Source organism: Neovison vison, chromosome 3, assembly GCF_020171115.1.
Source record: "Neovison vison isolate M4711 chromosome 3, ASM_NN_V1, whole genome shotgun sequence".
In the NCBI taxonomy this organism is placed as follows: domain Eukaryota; kingdom Metazoa; phylum Chordata; class Mammalia; order Carnivora; family Mustelidae; genus Neogale; species Neogale vison.
In genome coordinates this window covers 11,736,755-11,761,269 of record NC_058093.1, presented here as the reverse complement: position 1 = coordinate 11,761,269, position 24,515 = coordinate 11,736,755, and the positions used below count along the sequence as shown (strand labels likewise).

Below are 24,515 nucleotides of genomic sequence, written 5' to 3'. Positions count from 1 at the left end.
CTCCCTTCTGTAACGGCATGGGAAGCATGCTAGTGTGTAAGGCCGCGCATGCCAATTTTGAACAGCTCGTACTGTTGGGAAATTTCCTCCTATTGTGTCAAAATCTTCTCTGAAACTTGACTCATTCTTTTACATCTGCCTCCAGGATCAATGAGTCTTTGAAACCTATCATGGCCCTTTAAATACATGAGTACTACCGGCTCCTAAATCCCATTTTTCCCTGTTTAAAGCCCCAAGTTCTCTCAATCAGTCTTTAGATGACATGATTTCCGGACCCGTCTCTCTTTTAATTGGCCTTCTGGGCACCTGATAGATTGAAATGTTAATATGGATCAGAACTGACCTGAGTACAGCAGCCAAAAAACTGTCTGGCTTGTAACTAGTGAAGTGGAGTTACTACCATTTTGTCCTATGACTTATGCTCATTAGCATGACAGTTGTATTTGCGTTTGCTTTTTAAGCCACCATTTACACGGTTTGGTCCTATTGAGATTATAACAACTCAACTCTCCTGGTCTTTTTCATTATAATTATTGCCAGTCAAGGACCATTCCTTCCTTACTTTTCCATCTCCATTGTTAAATTTTATCTGGTCAGTCTATTTTGGTCTTTCAAAATCTAGCTGTCCGATAATTACATAAAATATCCAGGACCCAGAACATTAAAGTTCTTTTTTTTTTTTTTTTTAAGATTTTATTTATTTATTTGTCAGAGAGAGAGGGAGAGAGAGCGAGCACAAGCAGACAGAGAGGCAGGCAGAGGCAGAGGGAGAAGCAGGCTCCCCGCCCAGCAAGGAGCCCGATGTGGGACTTGATCCCAGGACGCTGGGATCATGACCTGAGCCAAAGGCAGCTGCTTAACCAACTGAGCCACCCAGGTGTTCCCAGAACATTAAAGTTCTAATATAAAATGCTGCTGAGTGTGAGCAATGAAACCAAATAAACGTACATTTAAATAAAAACAATCAGTATTACATTTGTAAAAAATTGAATGCAAAAATAAAGTAATTCATTTGAAAGGAAATATAAAAATATTTTAAAAGTTATAAAATGGAAAATTAATAATTTAGTAGTAATGCTCTAGCTCTAATCCCAGATTATATCATAAAGGCCAGAAAGTGAAGGAGGTAAGGGATAAGGAGAATATAAACATACCAAATTCCTAATATCACATAATGAGAATCAGAGGTTTTGTTTGAATTTGGTATTTTGTGAAATATAGTTCACATATGATTTGAAAAACTTAGAAGCAATCACAAGTAAAATTAAAAAAATAAGATGACTGTGTTCCAAATCGCTGTGGAAGATAAAAGCAATCAAAACACCAATCATAGACCAAAACACAGTCACACACAAAATAAACAGCAAGACATTACTCGGAAACAAAAGGAATAAACAAAATACTAGAGGTAAAGTCAAATACCAGATATAACAATTGAAGCAAGCTTTGTAAGCTTTCCAATGAAAAAGCATATATCCTTTAGGATGAGTTTAAAATAGAGAACAGGAAGATTTAAAACAAAATGATACAAATGTTTACTAGAAAAACATAAAAAATTACAACAAATCGTAGAGAAGACGGTTTATATGTTTGACATGCAAAGGGCACATAAATATTGAGAAGGAAAATAATAAATTTCCATTAGAAAAATGAGTAAAAGCCAGTAACAGACAATTCACACAAGAAACACAAATAATAATATTTGTATGGAAAAATACTCCCGTGTCACTCTAGTCAATAAAATCCAAACCAAATTAAATCATTTGCTTGGTCAAATGATGTTATTGCCTACCAAATCAACAAAGAATTTGAAAAGTAAAGATCATTTTGAATTGTGGGAAAATGGTTTTTTTCTCAAACCACTGCTGGTGATAATGTAAATTGGTGCAAGCTTTCAGAGAATTAGTTTGGTACTGTGTATCAGGAATCTTTAAAACATCTTTTTACTCACTAATTTCACTTCTAGAAATGTATCAGAAATAATCTAAAAATAATCAGAAATGAAGATAAATATTTCTGAATAATAAATTGCAAAATTATTTATATAAAAAATTCAGAGTAATAGAGTAATAACTGAATAAATTATAATGTGTTACCAATTCACTAGAAATTAAGTTAATAGAATTTTAAATGACATGGAGTCAAAGATTATAATCAGATGCCAAGTGAATAAAATGTATGGTTTCCATTGTAAAAAAAATGTGTGTGTGTGTGTGTGTGTTTCTTGAATGCTCAGGTGTGTTTTTCATATTTTAGTGCTTCGTAAATTAGGATGAATTATACATTTAATATATTTCCTTTCTCAACCCCAAAAGCTGTTTTTATATTGATGCATTATCTCAAAATGAATTGCTTCTTAGAGTCAAGAAAGAACTGCATGTCTACATGCTTTAAAAAATATTGCTGGGGCACCCGGGTGGCTCAGTGGGTTAAAGCCTCTGCCTTCGGCTCAGGTCATGATCCCAGGGTCCTGGGATCGAGCCTCTCGAGCCTCTCGTGGAGCTTCTTGAGGAGCTCTCTGCTCAGCGGGGAGCCTGCTTCCCCCTCTCTCTCTGCCTGCCTCTCTGCCTACTTGTGATCTCTGTCTGTCAAATAAATAAATAAAATCTAAAATAAATATATGTATATATTGCTTATATATTTAGAAAAGAAATAATTTTTCTAAAAGAAAAAGCCCTTTGTGGCTAAAGGTGGCTTAAGGGTTGCCTCTCATGTTGGTATTGAAAGAGTCTAATAAGAGTTCCTTTGTGCCGTGATTGTAGTATGTGTTCATTACTTGTCCAGCTTTTACTTTATTTACTAAAAAGGGAATGAAGCCATTTGGAGTGGATTTTCACTGAATATACACCAGAGCCTTCTGATCAGCATTTTGTTTTGTAAGGTCAACAGCCCACCTGTTTAATAGTTGTCTCTGGGATTTTTCAAATAACCACATCAAGTCTACTGATTTAGTTTGTAGACTCTGCTCCCAAACGCTGTATGGCCCACCTTCTGAAGAAGCCGAAGTGAATCTGTTCTGTTCCAGTCTCCTGACACATCTCAGGGTCTCCTTGATTCAATGATAACCCTAAGTCAACTCGCAATCATGCCTGGAAGTTCACTTAGAATCCTGGGGTGCGAGTCCTCTGGAGATGGAGTATAGCATTCATTTAAGCAGCACATTTTTTCTCAAAATTCATGTACCCTTTTAACCCATGTTGGACTTCCTAAGTCTTGAAGATAATTTTCCTTGATTGAAATGCTTCTCTCATCTACCAGCATTATACTGTCATCTCCGGCACTGTACATTTTACTTCTTGTTCACGTCTGTGATGTAAACAGAGTGGAAATGATCGGTTTTATTGCCTCTGTCACTTTTGTAAGCTTTGGCTTATCAGCACATTAACGATTCTGACAATCTTCTTATACATTTCACAATTTGTGTCCTTGGTTATATGACTTTCCTTGCATTTTTATATGTATTCTTCCAAAATCTAAACTCATCAGAGAGTTCCTGAGTGGTCTTATGGACGTCTTTATCTCTGCATTTATTTATTATAATGTGTCAAAATTTCATTTTTAGAGCCCCCATCTCTATTAAGCCATGTTCTCCTTCAAAACCTCTCTTTCTAAAGCCATATTTGAACTTTCTCTAAATTGCTTTTTAATTTTTTTTATTCTAAAGGCATTTGATTCATGTTTGACTTTGATCAAAAGTCTACATATTAGATATTAACAGTCCCAAGATGGTGTGATCATTTACCCTGTAGTCTGTTGCTTTTGTGGTTCCCAAAAATGAAAGATTTAAATGAATAGTATACTTTGTCAAGATAATTAGGCTAAGTAATTGATATCAGTGAGTAGCTATGTGGCAGGGGTCTGCTCGGTCCTGATCGCTCAGTTTTATTCTGTACCACAAAGGGAGAGCTGTCAATCTTGGAGTTTGCCCTCAGGGAAATGCTACATGACGGGTCCAGCAAATTCAACTACAGCTTCATTTGAAAGACTTTTTAAAGTCTCCATTCACGTTGTATAGAAGCATACTGGGTATACATGGAGCGCACTGAAATCGAGACTCCAAAGTACCTCAACATGCTTCTCCAGGGCCCTGTAATTCATGACCACAATGAGCAGAGCAGCAGTGTTCCTTGTTTATTCCATCTGAGTAACTCAATAGTAGTAAAATTAAAACTTCATAAACAAGAAGACATTGAACTCTTTAACAAAGTCAACTATGTTGTGAAAAAGCCCAAATGGGTTTTTCGATGCAGACATTTTGTCGAGACACTTAATTTGTTTGTCAGACCCAAAATGTGGGAGTTTCAACAATTGTTATTTCTTTTCCATGTGGGACGTAACAATATAACAATGTATATTGTTAGCATTTTGTCCTAGCCTCCGCTGTTAGGCTTTGGTTGAATTCTCAGTTGAAATGATGACGAGCGGGATAGCTGAAGAGCATAAGTCAAGATACTTACCATCTGTTAGATTGGTGTTTGCCTCAGAAAGTCCATTGGTGTGAAGGAAGGAAATATTAGAACTTTTATTTGTAGTTATACCTTATCTTTCCAATTATAATTTTTTGTGCATGTTTTATAATTTATATAATATAGTAGTACATTTGTAAATATATTAGGTGAATGTAAATATATTGTGGGGCTTAATATTTATTGATTGTGGTTCATGGTCAGAAAAAGTTGGGAACCATGATGTTTTCCATAAAAGTGGTTCCCAACATTTTTTTGTTATGTATATAATATGTATATACTCCCAGAGCTTGAAACCGATATTCCGCTACATTAAAAAATAGAGTCTCTTAGTATTTACTGAGACCCCAAGAGGAATAAATATACCAGGATCATGGAAAAACAAGTTAAATTAAAACAAGGATCCTGACAAATACGGTTTTGTAAATACTAGAATTAGCTGGCTATGTAAGGAAACACTTTTAGCTCTTCCTCAACATTTCTTCTTTTTTCCTCCTAAGTAGTAGAACCTATAATATTTAAATTGTGCCCATTCCTCAGTTTCCCTTACTATTGGTGTTGTAATGTAACTAACTCATAACTAATAGGATGTCATTGAATGTGCTTTGGTGTTCGGTGCGTTAATGATTCTGACAATATTGTGCGCTACTTCTGAAATATGTCCTTACAAAGAAGGAGCATGCCTTTCTCCCCTTCCCCCTTCCTGCCGGCGAGAGTAAGGATGCAATGGCTAAAGGTGAAGCTTCCATCTTATATCCTGAGGAAGAAGGCACATACTGAGGGTTCATACTGAGTCTAATCTGACTAATGATAAAGTAATTAGGTTAGGATACATTTCCATCAAGTACAACATGTTGAAGACTGCATTATAAAACATCTTCTATACCATGGATGAGACACTTACTAGTCTACCTTTACTTAACATGGATAAGTACATACAGAGGAAAAGATAAAATTTCTTGTATAATTAAAATAAGAAATATAAATGCAGTCAACAACAATGAAAATTAAGAATGGTAATAAAAGAGCTGTAGTTTAGAACAGAGAAAAAAAAAAAAGAAACCCTCTAGTTTAAAATAGTCCATGATACAGAGAAGAGAATATTTGTTTCAGTGAGAAGCAGCAAGAAGCGACAGGGACCAGAGAGGGGGGTTGCTCGCGTGGGTACCGAGTGTGTTCTGATGCGGAGAAATTGTGACGTGTTCATAGGGAAGTGTAAACAGATGGGAGAGAAACTTGTCCCACACTGGTCTGGAATAAAATATTTTGTGTGTGAGACAGTTCACAACCAACATTCTTCTGGAAAGAAATTAGCATTCCTGATAAATGCTTAAGCCATTTTCTGATAAACTTTAATGCAATTAAGGGCTCTTCTGGGAAGTCGGCTCCTGTCCCCTCGGCCGATATTCTTTAACCAGATGACTTTTTTTCCTGAATTCTGCCTAAATTTTTTATCTGAACATTCTCATTTCCTATAACCCATCCCTACCATGGTGAATCTCTGAATTAGCTCCTTGGACTTCTTCTCTGGCAGCAAGAGAGAAATAAAAACTTAAACATGAGGGTTTTTTGTGTGTGTTTCTTTTTTCTTTTTTCTTTTTTTTTTAAAGCATAATCACATTAGGACAAAGTAAAGTGTGCATGTGAGGACATAGTAGTTGATAATGAGACTTAATGACATTGGGAAGCAATGAGTACTGGGCTAAGGAATCTAATCTCTCTGGTGGGGAGTGTGGAGTCACTTAAAAAGTGGCTAGAAACTCAGTAGATGCCCAAATGCATAGTTGTTGAATTGCATTGGGGAATTTGCTGCAATCCCAGTAAACTACAGGGCCCCTTGTCTGGTAATTGTGTGCTGAGTGATCTGGGGCAATTTCAGCAGTTTTTCTTTCTGGCACTCGATTGAAGCTATGATGTGAAGGTCACCCGTGACGTCCTTGAACTGCTTTGTGATTTGAGAAGCACTGATCTTAGCCTTTATCCGTGTTCACCTACATGGTTCATTCACAGGGTTGTTGCCCCTCTCTTTATGAAAAGTCTCCCCTCTTGGGCTGTCACTGACGTTGGACTGTCTTGGTTCTTTTCCTCTCTCCTTTCCTAATTCCGATTGCCGGTATCTTGTCTCCTCAGTGACCTTCTTCCTTCTTCCAGCCTCTGAGTAGAGCCTTCTTGAGGTGCTGTACTGTCCCCTCCTTTTTCTGCCTGGGCTTCCTCTTAGGGCCTGGTACATCAGGGTCTCCTGCCGTGGAGCAGATTATCTTTCACCATATGAGATTCAAGAGCTATTCCTAGTAGCACTATCCTGAAAACAGTAGGATAGATTTCTATAGATTTGGGCTGGGTTGAGATCTGCTTGGATACATGGGACTTGATCAAGTGATATCTCAGAATTTATACCTAGATGAGAATCCTGTGCTTAAGCCTTTGTGTTTTAACCTCAGAAAATCTTTGTCTGGCTTTAGCATTAAAGACAACCTTCAGGACTACTTCAATTAATATTAACAGCAGGGTTTATGGCTCCTTCACAACAACAGGGCTTATGGCCCATTTACAACAGGTGCAATTGAAGGTCTCATTTTGCAAAGCTGTGAAGTAGAATGAAAATACGTGGTACGATTTTATCAGGTGATTTTTCTTTCCCACATCTATTTCATCACTATGCCTTGTTTATGCTTCTGATGTTGCAGTTGTCACAAGGAATTGTAATTTTGACTATGAACTCCTTGAAAGCATGGACTGTACAAATTTGCATGTGTATCTGAATCAGCACATGGTTAGCATACAGTAGGTGCAAAACAAAATCTAATCAACTGAATCAAAAAGAAAACTGATGTCATTAAGAAAAAATAGAATTATGTAACAAAAAACTAGAAACTAGCTAAAAGGTAAAGGGGATACTAAGATATTTTTAGAAGTCTGAATTTGATTCATGACAAATTTCAAAGAAATGTCAGTGGATATTATGACAATTAGCTTTATGTTTTTCAATTTTTGTCATTTTCAGTGGATACTCCCCTCTTCCTGACTTCCTTTGTGATTGTTTTAAAACAAATCTGCAAATTCTTTGACACTTTTGTAATACAAAGGTGGAATCTAATTACCCTTCCCATAAACATGGGCCAAACTTAGTGAGTCAGTTCTACCAAACAGAATGAGGGGAAGCAATCCTCTGACATTTCTGCAGGTGGACTAGGGGCAGTGACACGGCCTTCACCTTACGCTTCCTACTCTATACTCTTAGGAGATATGTCCCTGGGGGCCCAAGCTGCCATGTGAGATGTTCAGATACCCTAAAGCTGCCATGATACAGAAAACAAGTAAAGAGAAATCCTCGAGGAGCCCACTTGTTTGAGCCATTGGCTTTGGAACCTTCCTAGCTGGGGCAGCAGGCTTGTGTGTGAAAAAGCCTTCAAAATGACCCCAGGCCCAGACACCATTCGCTGGTAACCTCATGAGACCCCAAACCACCCAGCTGAGCCACTCCCAAGTCCTTGAATCACAGAAGCACGAGAGGTAAGTGATTATTATTATTATTTTATGCTGCTAAATTTTGGGGGGATTTGCCATCCAGCAATTGATAACAAATACACCCTCTCACTAAATTAACATCAGCCAGATTCACCCACTTAAATGCATCACGCTTTTCAAAACATGTTAAGATTTACAAGTAAGAAATCTATTTATGCGCTTCTAAATTTTATTCCCATTTCTCCTATTGAATAGCAAAAGCCAAGACTCTTGTGCCAGCTTGAGAGGTATGAATATGAAAATTCACAACTCCCTGAAGCCTTCCCTGAGCTACCGAGAATGTCACTTCATCCACTGCCTGGCTGAGGAGGAAGGGAGTTGGAGAGGGACAGGGGCTACCAAGGGACTGTGGAAGTCATTAGCAGGTGATTGGAGCGCAGCGGCATCCCTGATACAAACAGAATGTCATTTTTTTAGGGCAAAGACATATAAGCCTCTAAAGGGTTTAGTATATCGACTTTACAGTGATGCAGATCATGGCCGATGACACTGTGACTCCCCTAGTGTGAAACCTCTCAACTTCTGAAGCAGGAAGAATTATAAACAGATACAGTCAACCTTAAAAAGAAGGATTCTCTTATTTTCAGGACTTTGAGTTTTTTTAGTGGAACTATATCCTTTGACCTGAGCAGGGGGAGTTCTGTGCTTCTGTTAGGTACTTGGGTTGTTGGGTACTCTAGGTGGGACAAAAATAACACCTAGACCAAAAGATAAGAAAGCCAATTAGCAAGGTCAGTTTAGCCAATATTGCCCCAGCTCCATGACCTACTGGAAGAGGATATCAACCAGGCCACTCAGGTAGGAGGAGGGGACAGAAGACATTTGAGGAACAATTCAATACTCTAGAGGCTTCTAAAAGAATCTTGACTTTGAAATGGACCTGGCATTCCTTAATGAAATTTATGAAATTTTTGGTCCTTTACACTGTTGAACTTTAACTTCTTATGATTTGACTCCTCCAAAATATATAATACTGTGTGGGGGAGTGTTCCTTCAAACTTCGTTTGGCCTGGCTGTAAGTAGGGTTCCTGTCTACATGTGGTTCCCTCTGCCTGGAATGCTCTTCCTTCAGCCCTTACCTATAGCCTGCCTCCCCATGAGCATATACTTCTTAGGAAGGCTTCTAAGAACCCTTCTTCCTGCCACCAGAGTTGATCACCACGTCTTTTGTAGTATCATCACGTCATCTGTAGCTTACACCTCTGTGAGATCATTTTCCATGTTGTGTGGTCAGTATTTGTTCTGACATCATTCACTAGACTGTGAACTCCTGGAAGGCTAGCCTTTAGTTGTTCCAGCTCTCCCTGCCATGGATCAAATATGGATGTTATTGTCTCTCTTGATTTCCTCAAGAGTGGAAGATTCTCAGTCCCTGGGCAAGTAGTAGGTACTCTCCAAATAGGTTTCAGTAGCTTAAGAATTGTGGAGATACAAAGAGGCTTGTTCAGTGAATCTTTCTAGTATGGCTGGCAGGAGTCAGCTGGGATTAGTTAATACCTGTCACCTCAGCAGGAGGGTCAATAGCCTGTTTCAACTTGGCACAAGTTCTCCAAGGGATATTGGTGCTGGACAACTGGTATACTCAGCACTGGTATGTATTTCCCCTAATCAACTAGTAACAAAACCTACATTGTTTTACTCCCCTTATATGCTTTCATGAGAACTCTACAAAAAGACCAGGAGAGGGGCTAGATGTCTCTCCTGCGGCATACACATGGTATATCTGGCCATGGTCAGTCCACCACTCCTCTTCCTGGGAAGCTTGAGAAAAGGGATCTACATACATGTCTACAGCCCCAGCCTATGTGTCTCAGTCTGTTCTGGGTGGTGATTATGCCATGTTTGACTGGACCTTCTGCCTAATAGCAGGCCACTGCTTGGAAATCAAGTGATCCAGAGGAAAAAATGGATAGATAGATAGATAGATACAATGTTTCTGAGCTTGAGAAACAAGCATGTGGGATAAAAAGTGTAATTTTCTAACATCTTCATCAATGCTGTGATCACTCTCTTCTTTTTTAGATGCCTTCCTGAAGCAAAAAGCCAAAGAGGCAAATCCTATTAGTTTACCTGAACACGTTTCCTGCAACTTCCTTGTTATTTTGATTGAGTACTCCCTTGACTTCTGCTTTGACCCCACTCAAATCTGATTCTTGAATCCTGTTTTTTGCTCTGGAGGCTGGTGAACTATTGGAGTGCCGCCTGAGAACCCAGAGACCAGCAAGTTAAGTGTAGTATAATGAACCCAGTGGAAGACTGGAATGAATGCATAACAATAAATTATTTTTTTGTTGATACCTGTAAATTTGTTGCCATTCCATTTAAACGAACTTTGGCTTCAGTATTCCATACTCCAAGATAAAACAATTAGGAGAATTTCTGTCTTTGAGTCAAAAATAGGAATGTCTTTCTATGGCAAATATCTACCTCTTAATTTTTTCCAAATTGTTAAACAGATTGGTGGTGTAATTGTTAGCTCAAAAAGGAAACAAGTAGGAAATATAGAACTTTCCCAGTATATAAAGCCATATAAGAATTATGCTTTCAGGTGAGACATTGTGTTTTGTGTAATCGCCGTTGGAAATTTTAAATTCAAGTTGTGGTACTTGGCCAGGAAAACTAGTAAGACAGCCTCAAGAGCAGGCAAAAACTCATTCTTTCAACTTGGTATTAGTTTATAACAAGACATACTCATACAACAAAGACTTTCTAAAATTATATTTTATCATTAAAATTCTCTAAAGCTTTCATAAAACATTGTTGTTTCTCCCCAGATAACAAAGATATCTAGAAAAGTGATTCATCATGGTATGAAAGCACATGAGAGACAGAGGTAGGATAGTTGGTTCCTGGCTCTTCTAATCCTGTTCTTTTGTTATAAACTACATATTGCTTCACTGGCTATATGGCTTAATGAACAAAAGGTTCAGCAGAATCTGTGGACATCAAATGGCCTTCATGAAACAATGTCTTGATGAGTTAAGTAAAAAATGAATCAGAAACACATGGACCCAACTTCCCTTGAAATATAAGAGGGCATACAAATCAAGGCAAAGAGCACTTAACAAACACTGGGTTTGGGTTTCCTGAACCTGAAATGTTAAAATAATTAGCAAGGACTTATTGAGACTGAAAAGTGATCAGTTCCAGTATTTCTAACTCAAAATTGAAATGAAGAGAGGCGGAAAGGCCCTAGAAGAGAAGGGAGTGGCCATGGGGCAGATGGAGACCTTTGAAAATTAGCTTTTTCCCAAAACCAGTTGTTTCCCAAAGCTCACAAATTTTGTTTTTATATATTCATTTTTCTTCTCTTTCACTTTGATTTTCAGATTTCAGCTGAAGACATACCTTAAAATGTTCTAAATGGTTCAGCACAAGTCTTTCTAGTCTCTTCTCAAAGGCAGGAAATGATGATATTTGGTAAGACAATGCTCGGCTCATTTTTGAGTTGGAGATAAATTTATATTTTAGCCATTCAGGAAGTTTGGTTAAGTAATCAGGTTGAATTTATTTCCTAGTGAGCTGGACTTCTCAGCATTTCCCAAACCCAGAAAATAAACTGTTTCAGAAGGCACTGTAAAAAAGTTGTAAGAATGAATTATTATGTACTAGAGTACAGATAGATTAAATAGATTGCAAATCTGGAGAAAATAACCCCCCAAACCTTTTTGCTAGATACTAAGAGAAAGCAGTTTCCCTGGTTGATCCTACTGTATCTGGATTCTCAGAATCCCTTCTCTGGCCCTGCTCCTCTCCGTTCCTCCTCACGGAGGCCTCTGGGACCCAGCCTGCTTCCTCCATCCTTTGTGATTTTCCTCCCCACATTCAAGTCTGGCTGCAGAGTGTGGAACAGTTTTCCACCACTATTCCACAATACACATTATTTTTTTTTAATGACCTTAGAGCTTTTATTGATAGTCATCGTAGGAAACTGACCCAGGCAACAAAAATAATAACCCAAGGGAGGTTGCAGAGAGGACAGAGTAATCCCTAGTCTCTTGGCTCCAGACCTCCTCTGTCAATGGAGAGCTCAAATGCAGTGGTCCTGCCTGATCTCAGCAACCAGACCCCCCCTACTGAAGTTCATGGGTATCCTTCCTTTCAAGATACCCCTGGGTCAAGCTTGAAAATAGGTTGTATCACTATTGTCTCCTTATATCAAGAAGGAACTGTTCGTCTGTAGAGCCCTTTTGATTAGAGGATGCTTGTTCACTATTGCTATGCATGGCTTAAAATTGTCCTCTTTGGGTGCATTCCCATGTAACTCTTCCCATTTATGAAAAATTAATTGTTTGAGCCATTTCAGACCTATCAGGGACAAACTTAATTTTTAAAAAAATCATCAAAATAGGAAACACTTCACTTACTCATCGTTATATGTTTGTGTCCATTAAGCTCAAAATGTCTGGTACAATGGATAGAGTAGTCAATTGCATGATATAATCTGACTCTAACACATTGTGAAAGTATTCAGCAATGCCCAAGAGTCCTGGCTGAAGGGAGCAACTTTATTCATTCATTCAATGAGCACCGTCACGTTTCTTCCTCCAGGGTCTCTACTGATAATATTTTAGCACATGACAGAAAATGGCAACAGTCTTAGATTTGGGGAGCATTATTCATGTGCATAATGCAGTCTGACACTCCCTTCAATGCAAGACCTTCTTCCAGGCTTGGTTTTGTTGCTTTTCCTACACCAAGAATGATCACTCTCTTCTATTGGAGCACCTATTAGGAGGTAAGCCCATGAGCTATGTTCTCTCAGTAATTATTGAACAACCCTATGAAAGAGGTAACATGAACCATATTTAATGATTGAGCAAATTTAGACTTAGAGAAATTAACTAATTTGCTCAATACTGAGCCATTGATAAAGTGGGAGACTTTGGATTTAAATTCAGATCTAGTGCAAAAGTATATTGTATTCACCACATTTCTCTCTCTTTTCTCAGTTGTGTATAAAATGCATGGAACTTTCAAAGAAAGGTGGTATATAAATCTGTTCTGGTGATAAAGGAATGAGGGCCAGGAAAACTAATCGCACTGTTTTCTAAGTATACTATTATAGGTCTACACATATTAGAGTGGTGGGTACATTTATGACCATCAAATCTCACATCCTCTTTACATAACCAAGAACCCCCTAGAAAAAGAACGTTGTCTTCAGATTGGTACCTAAGGCCAAGGCTGCCATCGAGGACCTCCCACTTCTCAAGCCACGGTGCTCTCCAATCCATGTATCATCTGGTAAAACTAATCAAATTACAATCAAAAGAGAGAAAACTTCACCAAGGAAACAACTCAGAAATCATCTCACTCCCGCCACAAAGCTATCATGTCTAAGGTCATCATTGCCAAAACCAGGAATTCTAAGAAGACTCCTGAGTGTTTTGCATTGGGTACAAATGACTGTCCAGTCTTTGAATACACTATTTTTTTAATAGCTGGAGATCAAGCTAGAAGAAGGTAGGGTTGCAACGTCACAAATGCCACAGGTACTAATGATACAGGCTCTCGTTGCGGTAGCGCTAGTTGAGTCCTTGTTTGGCATTTGAGTATGTAGTTGGTTTAAAATCCCAGTTCAGTAAACTTAGAATAGCTTTACAATTGCTAAGACTCAGAGCTCTTTATCAGTCCTAAATGATCTCCCTGTATTTTCTTTTTCTGTTTGCCACAAGTCCTGGGAATTCAGCCTATTTTCCTATTTTAGTGTAAAAAAAAAAAAATGATAGTGCAACCAGCTCTTTTTACTGAAGTCTTACTATATGCAAACACTGTCCTAAGTACTTTACATGTATTATTTCACTAATCTTTATGAAGTAGGTCCTCTTATTATTTCCATTTTATACATAGGAAACTGAGACAGAGAGAGGTTGTTAAGTAACAGACTCAAGGTTAAACAGTTAGTAAGTGGTTAAGATGCTCTGCATTGTATGATTTTGGTTTCTCCCTCCAGAAAAAGGTCCTCCAATTCTCTCCTTTGTCCCAAAAGACATACACATATTATATGCCCCCTCCCATCATATTTTTAAAAAAATAAGATTTTGCTGGGAATTGCTGCTACAAAACATAGAGTAGCACAATATAAACACTGGTAAGTTACAAGGTTACAGAATTTTACAAAATTCTTTTGATTGTGATTTGTGGTCTGTAGTTTATGACTGCCTGCTAACATAACAAATGGAAGCCCCAGTGGTCTTCTGTTCTTTTCTTTTCTTTCCCTGGGAATAGCAGTTTGTTACTCATCTGTGCCTTTTTTTTCTTGCCTGAAGACACTGGTAATAGAGGATGAACCAAAGGTGTACCTCGGTCCTATCCCATGGACTCATGTCTTCACTGAACCCCCCCCCCAGACATCATGGAATGCCCATCACCAGATTTTTGGGTCACACACAATGATCCCCTTTAGTGGAAGAAGAAGAAGAGGAGGGGGGACAAAAAGGGGAGGAAGAAATGTCCTTAACCTTAAAGCCTAATCAGCTTGTTTTTCTGTAGCATCTTACTGGTAAGGGTTGAGAGTATAATGGGACTTAATTTTTCTTTTTTGGATTTATCACCTACCCTTGTGGAGATGGTAATGGGTAGATGCAATTAGGATCACATGGTACCTTGAGCCATTGAAATTCCCAATGGCAGCAGCAGATGTTGAAGTTCTCATGTCCAGCCTATCTGTTGTCCAGTGTTGATCTTTTGGAAGCAGGCAGGTACATTCCATGCAGAAGTGAGCTCCACTGCCTTTTTAGGATCTAGTATTATACTGATACTTCTATGTATTTAGATACAGATAAAATCCTAATTAAAATCAGAAAAACCGAAGAAGTCACTGTAATGGGAAGATATATGTCTTGGCTCTGCCACTAATTAGTTTTGCGATTTTGGCAGATTCTTTCTTTTCTCTGGGACTCAGTTTCCTAGTTTTTAAAGTGAGAGAAAAAAACTTCAACATTTCTGAGGTATCTTTTCCTTCTAGCATTCTCTGATTTATAGGAACCATGTGAATGAAAGAAGTCTTTTAGAAACTTGAAAATATAGTAGTATAGGGGAATGTATCTTCTGTTATTTTTAATTTTATCGGACTTTATTTGATTCTGAATATTAAAACAGAATTGAATATTTTTCAATTAGCTTCATATGTAGTACCAAACACATATTTAATTCACGAGGAAAAAAAGCTAAAAACTACTATGGGGGGGAGAAGTATTTCAGTTTTCTTAGACATTAAATGGCTCATTCAAAGCAACATTTTGATAAATTGTGTAAATGAGAGAGGAACATATGGATTAAATTTTCCTTGAAATACATACGCACTTAAAAATTAAGAAGAAAAAGTGCTTGGCAAAGCCCATTTGGGGTTCTGCCAAATGGGAAACATTTTAAAAATAGTTGAAAATGCAGTTCTATCTCAAAATGCTGCCATATTCACCCATCCTTATTGATTATGTATTTTTAAATTGTGAATCACTCTCCTTGTATTTATTTTTGCAGTTTGTTTTATGCCCTGGGGGCTTGTTCAATTCTGCTACCTTTTTTTTCCCCCCATAAACAGAGAGCAGAGTCCATTAGCCACTGAAGAGCGTATCACCGTTTCTGTCACCCCCTGTGGGCTTCCTGTTAACTTGACTTCTGTGGAAGATTCAGTTTGATATCTCCTGGTGTCACGACTGGCATTAATTCATATTGCCGTAATGAAAAATTCTAAGGAGCAAATAAAGGGGATTTAGTCTTTGAAGCTGTGTTATACGGTAAGTAACTTTCTAGTAAATCATGCTATCGCAGTGGAAAAGCTTTGAGGGAATACAAGTCCCGAATTTCATGATTATGTAGGAATCAAAACCAGAAAATCAGAACGCACAGAGATAACATTCTTCTCATGGACAGAAGAGTTGGCTTTGTTCATGGATCCGATGGTACAAATTGAAGAAGAGAAAATTATTTTCTCAAAACTCTTTAAAATCACACATTTCTGGTCTAGTTGGCAACACTCCCTAGTTTTAAGGGACAAATTTACCTGAGTAAAATGACTCAGTGCAATTTGTGTAATTATTCCACAGCTAACTGCAGCCACACTGTGGAAGTCACACCTCCCCAGAAAAATATACAGACTCGGGTCATTAGGACATCTTCCTGAAATCTGACATTCTAGGTGAGATTTTTCTCCCTTCTCCCTGCTTCTCTCTCCCTTTTTTCTTGTCTAACCCTTTTATTTTTTATTTTTTTTTCAGTATCTAAATTTATTTATTTATTCCAATTTATTTATTTTCAGAAAAACATTATTCATTATTTTTTTCACCACACCCAGTGCTCCATGCAAGCCGTGCCCTCTATAATACCCACCACCTGGTACCCCAACCTCCCACCCCCCCGCCACTTCAAACCCCTCAGACTGTTTTTCAGAGTCCATAGTCTCTCATGGTTGTCTAACCCTTTTAATAAGAATGCTATTTTGTCATGAAAATGTAAGAAAGCAAGAATATTTTCTTAGTGTTAAAATCTCAAACCCTAGGAGACGAGTCCATCAAATACAGCGTTCTACTCAGGCTATGTCCACGGCAAGAATTAGATTTATTTTCGCAGGTTAGTAACAATATTTTATCCTTTGAGGTTAATCTGTAGAACGGAGGAGTATATTTTTATTGTTGGGTTGTCCTTTTTATTCATAGTATCAAAATGCTGTATGTTATTTTTGATAATTATTTTTCAAAGAATTCCTTATGACTTAAATAGAAACTTTCCTCGCTGGGCTTATATATTTTATCCACACAAAATTGCAAATAGATCTTGTACAGTTTCATGAGCTCTGAAGTAAAAAATGTAGGCAATTTTACCTAACAGTTCAGTAACAGAACTGAAGACCTAGGTGACACCCTTGGAACTCCCCATGTTCTTGGTTTATGTTTAAAGGGCCAGTCAACACAACAGAGTATGTTTGAAATATAAAAGAAGTAATTTTGAAATGCTTTGTTCCATTTACTTGGCGAATGTTATAAATAATGATTTTTGCTCTCTGGTAACCCAAACATTTTAAATATATATTATTCTATTCTTTAGCTTATTTGTTCAAAATGTAGTGGTCAATTCAGAGAATCTAAAAAAGAAAGAGAAATGGTAATTATTTGACTAAGGGGATTATGGACAATTATTTCAGTTTATGAATAAAGGAAGGCAGGTACTTAAATGCCTTCCTCAATGTAAGGTGTTGATTTGTCATACTTAGGTCAGACCTAAGTATATCCTCATAGTCGGCAAACTTCAAGTATCATCATAGTTCCTTGGTTACTAAAAGAAATTACTTTTTCAGAATTTGACTTTCTTGAGGTATCATTTACGTACAATGAAACGCGCCTACTGTAAGTGTACGCTTAGATGAGATTTGAGAGATGTGTACATCTGTGGATCCACCATCACTACAATCAAGTTGTGGGATATTTACATCATCCCCGGAATTGCCTTTGTTTTCCTTTTCAGCCCATTTCCTCCCTTGGAGGCCCTGGCAAGCCCTTCTTTACTTTATACCATAATAGACTACTTTTTCTTGTTTTAAAATTTGATATCAATTCATTTATATAGTATGTATTTTTTGGTGTCTCTGTTCTTTTACACAGCATCATATTTTTGAGAGCCATCCATGTTGCAGTATCCATAGTTTATTCCTTTTTATTGCTGAGTAGTTTCCATTTTATGGCATATCACGATCTGTTTGTCCATATACATTTAAGTTGTGCCCACCTTTTGGCCACTAAGAGTAAAGCTGCTGTGAACATTTATGTACAAGTTTTTGTATTGACATGTTTTATTTCTCTTGGGTAACCATCTAGGAGTAAAATTGATGAGTTGTATGATAAATGTGTTTTACTTCTTAAGAAACTGCCAAAATGTTTTTCCAAATTGGTTGAACCATTTTATACTCCCATAAAAGTGTGTATAAGTTCTGTCACATCCTAATGTTTAGTAATATTTTTATTTTTAATATTAGCTGCTCTTATAGGTGTGTAATGGTATCTCATTGAGATTTAAATTTGCATTTTCTGGATGACTAATGATGTTGAGTGTCTTTTCATGTGTTTACTGGCCATTTGTATATTTTCTTTTTTCCTAAGATTTTATTTATTTATTTAACAGACAGAGATCACAAGTAGGCAGAGAGGCAGGCAGAGAGAGAGGGGGAAGCAGGCTCCCTGCTGAGCAGAGAGCCCGATGTGGGGCTTGATTCCAGGACCCTGGGATCATGACCTGAGCCGAAAGCAGAGGCTTAACCCACTGATCCACCCAGGCGCCCCTGTAGATTTTCTTTTATGAGGTGTCTGTTTAAATCTTTCATCCTCTCCAAATTGGGTTGTTTGTCTTCATGAATTATAGGCGTTCTTTACATACCCTGAATAAAAGTCCTTTGTGAGACATGCACTGCTAATTATTTCAAAAACTTTTTTGGCAACATCGTATTAGGGAATACCATATCCTGGCAATACTATATTAGTTTATCTTATTTAAAATATTTTTCTTCAACAACAAAAACAGCAAACAACCCAGTTCAAAAACAGGCTGAAGACTTGAATAAGTATTTCCTGGAAGAAGAAACATAAATGACCAATTAGCATGTGAAAAGATGCTTAACATGCTTAATCATTAGGGAAATACAAATGAAAACCAAAGTGAGATACTACTTCACACCCATTAGAACAGCTATTATAATCAAGAACCAACGAACCAGGGACACCTGGGTGGCTCAGTTGGTTAAGCAGCTGCCTTCGGCTCAGGTCATGATCCCAGCGTCCTGGGATCGAGTCCCACATCGGGCTCCTTGCTCCGCGGGGAGCCTGCTTCTCCCTCTGACTCTGCCTTCCATTCTGTCTGCCTGTGCTCGCTCTCGCTTGCTCTCTCTCTGACAAATAAATAAATAAAATCTTTAAAAAAAAAAAAAAAAAAGAACCAACGAACCAGCCAACCAAAAACCTATAGGTTTTGTCTAGGATGTGGAGCAATTGGAACCCTTGTGCATTGCTTGTGAGAATATGAAATGGTACATCTTTGATAGAAAACAATATGTTGATTCTTCACAAAATTCAATATAGAATTACCATATGATTCAACATTTTCAAGCAATGTGAAAGGTATACACGCAAAAGGATTAAAAGCACGGTCTTGAACAGATATTTTACGCCATTGTGTGTAGTAACATTATTCACAATGCTAAAATGGTGGAAACAACCCAGATGTCTATGGGCAGATGAATGCTTAAACAAAATATAACAATATATACATGTAATGAGATATTTTTCAGCCTTTAAGAGGAGCAGAATTCTTATACATGTAGCAACATGGATAAACCTTAAACATATTATGCTAGGTGGATAAACTGGACACAGAAGGACAAATATTGTATGATTCCACTAAAGTGAAGGACCTGGAGTAGTCACAGTCATAGAAACAGAAAGCAGAATTGTGGTTATGAGGAGCTGGTTATCATCAGGTTAACATAAGATGTTATAAATGTAAACCTCATGGTAAACATAAAGGAGTATCTGCAGTAAGTACACAAAAGACTATGATAAAGGAGTCATAGCATGTTGCCATAAAAAGTCATCAAATCACAAAGGGAGACAACAAGAGAGGCAGCAAGTGACAAAGGAGCTACAAAACAGTCAAAAACAACAAAATGGCAACAGTAAGTCCTTACCTACCAATAATTACTTTAAATACAAATGGGTTAAATTTTCCTATCAAAAGGCATAGAATGGCTGAATGGATAAAAAAACACAAGGCCTAACAAAATGCAGCATACCAGAGACTCACTTTAATTTTAAGGACAGACAGACTTTAGAGTGAAGGGATTAAAAAAAGTATTTTAAGCAAAATGTGGTCAAAAGAAAGCAGAATAACTCTACTTATATCAGACAAATGAGACATAAAGCTAAAAATGGTCAAAGAGACAAAGAATGTTATTATATAATGTGAAAGCAGTCAATTCATCAAAAAGATATAACAACTATAAATATTTATGCATTCAACATCAGAGCACTTAAATACTAACAAATGCAATAAAGCAAATGCTAACAACTAAAATGAGTAGTAAACCGCAATATAATAATCACTGAGGACTTTAATAACCCACTCCCAACAATGGATAGATCATTCAGACAGAGAATCAAGAAGGAAGGAGCAGATGTGAACACTGTAGACCAAATGAACCTCATAGACATATATAGAACATTCTCTCCAATAGTAGTAGTGAATTCTACCAAACATTTAGGAAATAACTAATGCTAATTCTGTAAACTAATCTATAAGCCCAGCATTACCACAATACTAACACCAGTCTTATTTGAATACTTGATTTATAACAAAAGTAGCACTAGAGAACAATAGGAAAAGGATGGTCTTTTAAATAAATGATCATAGTTCATTTGTTTATGTGGAAATAAATGAACCCTGATACCTCTCACAATTTAGTATTTTGATTACTCATCTAAATGTGAAAAGTAAAGCAATAAATCTTCTAGAAGGCAATATAAGAGAATAGAAGATATCTTCATGAATTTGAGACAAAGATTTCTGAAATAGGACACAAGAAGTACTGATCATAAAGGAAAAGATCCTAAATGGAACTACATTAAAATTAAGAATTCCTTTTGTCAAAAGATACCAAAAAAGGAGTAAGACAAATCATGAGTGGGGTTAGGTGTTTGCATATATATAAACAACAAAGGACTTAAACAAAAAACTATGAATTAAAAAAAAAAAAGAAGTTACCATCTAATAGAAAATGGGCATAAACGTCAACAGGCACTGTGCAAAGAAGATATCCAAATGGACAATAATATATGAAAAGGAGCTTGACTGCATTAGTCATCAGGGGAATGATTGCAAATTAAAGGCACAATGAGAAATTGCTGTGAACCTAGCCGAATGATTACAATGAAAAAAGAAAAGACAACACTAAGTATTGTTAAAGATCTGAAACAACTGAAACATTCCTCCATCAGTGGTAGCAGTATAAAATGATGCAACCACTTTGGAATATCTTTTTTGGCAATGTCTACTAAAGCTGACAACTTTCCTATCAGTACAGCATTCTTAAATATATATTCCAAAGAAATGCACACATGTGCACCAAAAGACATGGCAAGAATGTTTATGACAGCATTACTCATAATAATGAAAACCTGAAAACCAAAAGCCTATAAATAAATACTAGAATGAGTAAATACAGTGTGAAATACTTTTACAATGGATCACTATACAGCAAAGAGAATGAACAAATCATCCATGCATACAGCATAAGCAGGGCCTGGCCAGTTCAGTCAGTAGAGCACATGACTCTTGATCTTGGGGTTGTGAGTTCAAGCCCCATGTTGGGTGGCGATTACTTAAAAATAAAATCTTAAAAAAGTACAAACGACATAAATCTCACAACCATAATACTGAGTAAAATAAGCAAGAGACAAAATAACTTATACTGTATGATTCTTTTTCCATGAAGTAGGTAATACTTCCCTGTGCCGTCAGTAATCAATTTTAGAGAGAGGGTTGGCACAAGGGGGCTTTCAGGAGAGCTTATAATACTCTTTCTTTATCAGAGTACCAGATGTATTTACTTGAAAATTAATTGAACTATATATGCTTTATGATTTGAGTTCTTCTCTCTATGCTATATTTCAATAAAAGTGTTTATCACACATCATGTCACTCTAGCCTCACTACTGCTATATTGCATATTATAAGAATAAAATGAGCTTGATGCATGTTAACATATTTTTTCTTGGAATGTGTACACATTACCTGTGTACTGTTACTCATCATATCTAGGCAGAGACTTTCAGAATAGGGGTATGACATCAAGAGCTGAAATGTGGAAAACCAGTTACTCTCAAACCGACCTCACCTGACCTAAGCCAGGACCCACTGGGCATCCTTTGCAGCCGGGCCGTGCTGTCTTGCAGCAGACCCTATCCAGCTTTTTCCAGATCGCCACGAGATCGCTGCCCCCTGTGATGACGCATCACCCTTCCAGCGAGGTTGGAAATGGCCGCGCTTTACCATCCACCAGATACACCGAGTGCATTTTTACTCCAAGTCTTGCTCATGTTGTCGTTTCCTTCCTATCGAGAATAACTTTAGGGGCGCCTGGGTGGCTCAGAGGGTTAAGCCTCTGCCTTCGGCTCAGGTCATGATCCCAGGGTCCTGGCATGGAGCCCCGCATCAGGCTCCCTGCTCAGCGGGGAGCCTGCTTCCTCCTCTCTCTCTCTTTCTCTGCCTACTTGTGATCTCTGTTTGTCAAATAAATAAAATAAAATCTTCCAAAAAATTTTTCTTAAAAAAAACAAACAAACAAAAAAAAGAGTAACTTTATATCAGCCAGAATTCTAGCAGCAGGGTCAGCAAGTAATTGGTAGGGCCCAGTGAAAAAAAGAAAATGCAGAGCCTCTTGTTCAACAGTATTATGAATCCTAAGACAGAATACAGCAGAAGAGTAAACCAAGGGTGGACCTTTCTAGAGCGTGGGGCTCAATATCATTGCACAGGTTGCATGCTCATGAAACTGGCCTTGTGTGGAAGGGAACAGACAGCATGGCCACCTGGAATTTTGAAGTAACTTTTTTTTTTTTTTAAAGATTTTATTTATTTATTTGACAGAGAGAGATCACAAGTAGACGGAGAGGGGCAGGCAGAGAGAAAGCGAGAGAGGGAAGCAGGCTCTCTGCTCGGCAGGGAGCCCGATGTGGGACTCGATCCCAGGACCCTGAGATCATGACCTGAGCCGAAGGCAGCGGCTTAACCCACTGAGCCACCCAGGTGCCCTTGAAGTAACTTTTTAATTGAGGGATCATTCACAGAGATGTGTGTGCAGTCGAGGGACCCAAAAATGAATATTGAAATACACAGGCATCAACTGGAAAAAGTAGCAAACTTTTGCTCCCCCATGCCTGAAGGGGCAAGGGAGGATAAGGGGCAGAAACTAGGTTAGAGCTAAAGCCATGGAAAAGCAGCCACCCCAAAGCAGTGGTGGCCACAGAGGAACAGAACCGCTGTCAGAATTGTGGCAATACACTGAGGGGGTTGGGAAAGTAACCTACTAGCTCTGCTTTCCCACCGCCGATGTCTATGTGGTACGTCTTCTATGGCTGAGTCTACCCAGCAGCCAGAGGGCAAGGGAGCCTGAGTCCTATGGTTCCTGGACAGCTTCCTGGACACCTAAACAGGAAACTGGAAACAAATGTATTAACCAACACTGTTTTCAACTGTTTCTATGTTTTCCATCCTTTAGAAGAGTTCTCACAGACCTCGGGGACATTTGGCTTCACCTGGAGAACTTTAAAAACTATCGTCACTCAAGTCCCAGTTCCTCAATATTTCAGATTCTGACTCAGCTGATCTGGCGTATAGCCTGGGCAGCCAAGGTTGAGCTTTCGAGCAAGATTTCTCATTCTCAGTTTTAGCACCTGCTGGCAATCGGGGCCAGATAAATCTGGCCAGATGTTCGGCTCCATCCCTCCCCAGCCTCTACTGACCAGACGCTAGTACTGGCACCCAGTTATAACAACCCCAAACACCTGCAGACACTGCCATATGTCCCCTGGGTGGGGGGCCACATCATTTCCTGCACGCTGTTTGAAAACCACTGCTTGGGACGCCTGGGTGGCTCACTTTGTTAAGCGTCTGCCTTTGGCTCAGGTCATGATCCCAGGGTCCCAGGATCAAGCTCCGCATAAGGCTCCTTGGTCAGTGGGGAGCCTGCTTCTCCCTCTGCCTGCCCTCCCCCCACCCCGTGCTTGTGTTCTCTCTCTCTGAGAAATAAATAAATAATATCTTGAAAGAAAGGAAGAGAGAAAGAAACACCAACACTGGAAAACCACTGCGTTAGTGTGGTCTGAGCTGGGAGCATCAGCATAGCAGCTTGTACCTATGAGCTTATGCCCTTTCTTTGAATTTCCAGGGTATTATTTTCTGTGTTCTTCATATTAACGCTTCATCATCTGTTTCTTACTTAATCAGTAACTTTATCACTGGATCATTTTCAGCCAGTCTTTTCTCTTTCATAAAATGGTATGCTCTTGTACAATGTACTATCTGTCCAATCTGCCTCACAAAAGTTACATGGCTTGGGATGCGTTTCTTCATCTGAAAAATGGAGATAATGGGAATTGCTGAATCTCACTGCCTCGCTGTCTGCTTCTTTAATGTCTGTTTTTGCTCCTAAAATGTAGGCTCCTTTTTGAGAGCAAGGACTGTGCCGTTCACATCCACTCTCGTTCACCCAGGACCTATCACAGGACCTGAAATGTACCAGAACTTGATGAATATTTGCTGAGTGATGTAGGAATGAGTGCATTTCATCCTGGAGAAGAAAAGGCTGTTAAGATGCCTTTCTTAGGCATCTCATTGCCAAAGTTAAAAATCCTAACGTTCAAAAGTTTGTTTGTTTGGTTTACCGAAATCTTTTTTTCCCAGCAAATTCAATTTCTACTTATTTTGGCCTTAAACCTGATCTGCACGTTAGCACTTTATGCACTTGAAAGCTTATTA

General features: G+C 38.2%; 1 protein-coding gene and 1 long non-coding RNA gene across 3 annotated transcripts in view; both read left to right on the top strand.

Moving 5' to 3' along the window:
- Positions 1 to 10,123, top strand: part of FTCDNL1 (formiminotransferase cyclodeaminase N-terminal like) — a 146,174-nt gene extending 136,051 nt beyond the window's left edge. Inside the window, 3 exon segments of the mRNA XM_044241238.1 lie at positions 7,708 to 7,979; positions 8,190 to 8,359; positions 10,017 to 10,123. Of these exon segments, the coding sequence (XP_044097173.1) occupies positions 7,708 to 7,771 (64 nt within the window). The 3' untranslated portion in view covers positions 7,772 to 7,979; positions 8,190 to 8,359; positions 10,017 to 10,123.
- Positions 10,124 to 10,540: 417 nt separating this feature from the next.
- Positions 10,541 to 23,582, top strand: LOC122902166. 2 transcript variants are annotated; one of them, XR_006383756.1, is made up of 7 exons: positions 10,541 to 10,827; positions 11,324 to 11,414; positions 12,546 to 12,732; positions 15,541 to 15,736; positions 16,046 to 16,137; positions 16,498 to 16,568; positions 23,257 to 23,582. It is a non-coding gene; the product is annotated as an uncharacterized LOC122902166 (long non-coding RNA). The 2 variants fall into 2 exon arrangements; XR_006383755.1 differs by lacking the exon at positions 23,257 to 23,582 and adding an exon at positions 17,293 to 17,738.
- Positions 23,583 to 24,515: the final 933 nt, after the last annotated feature.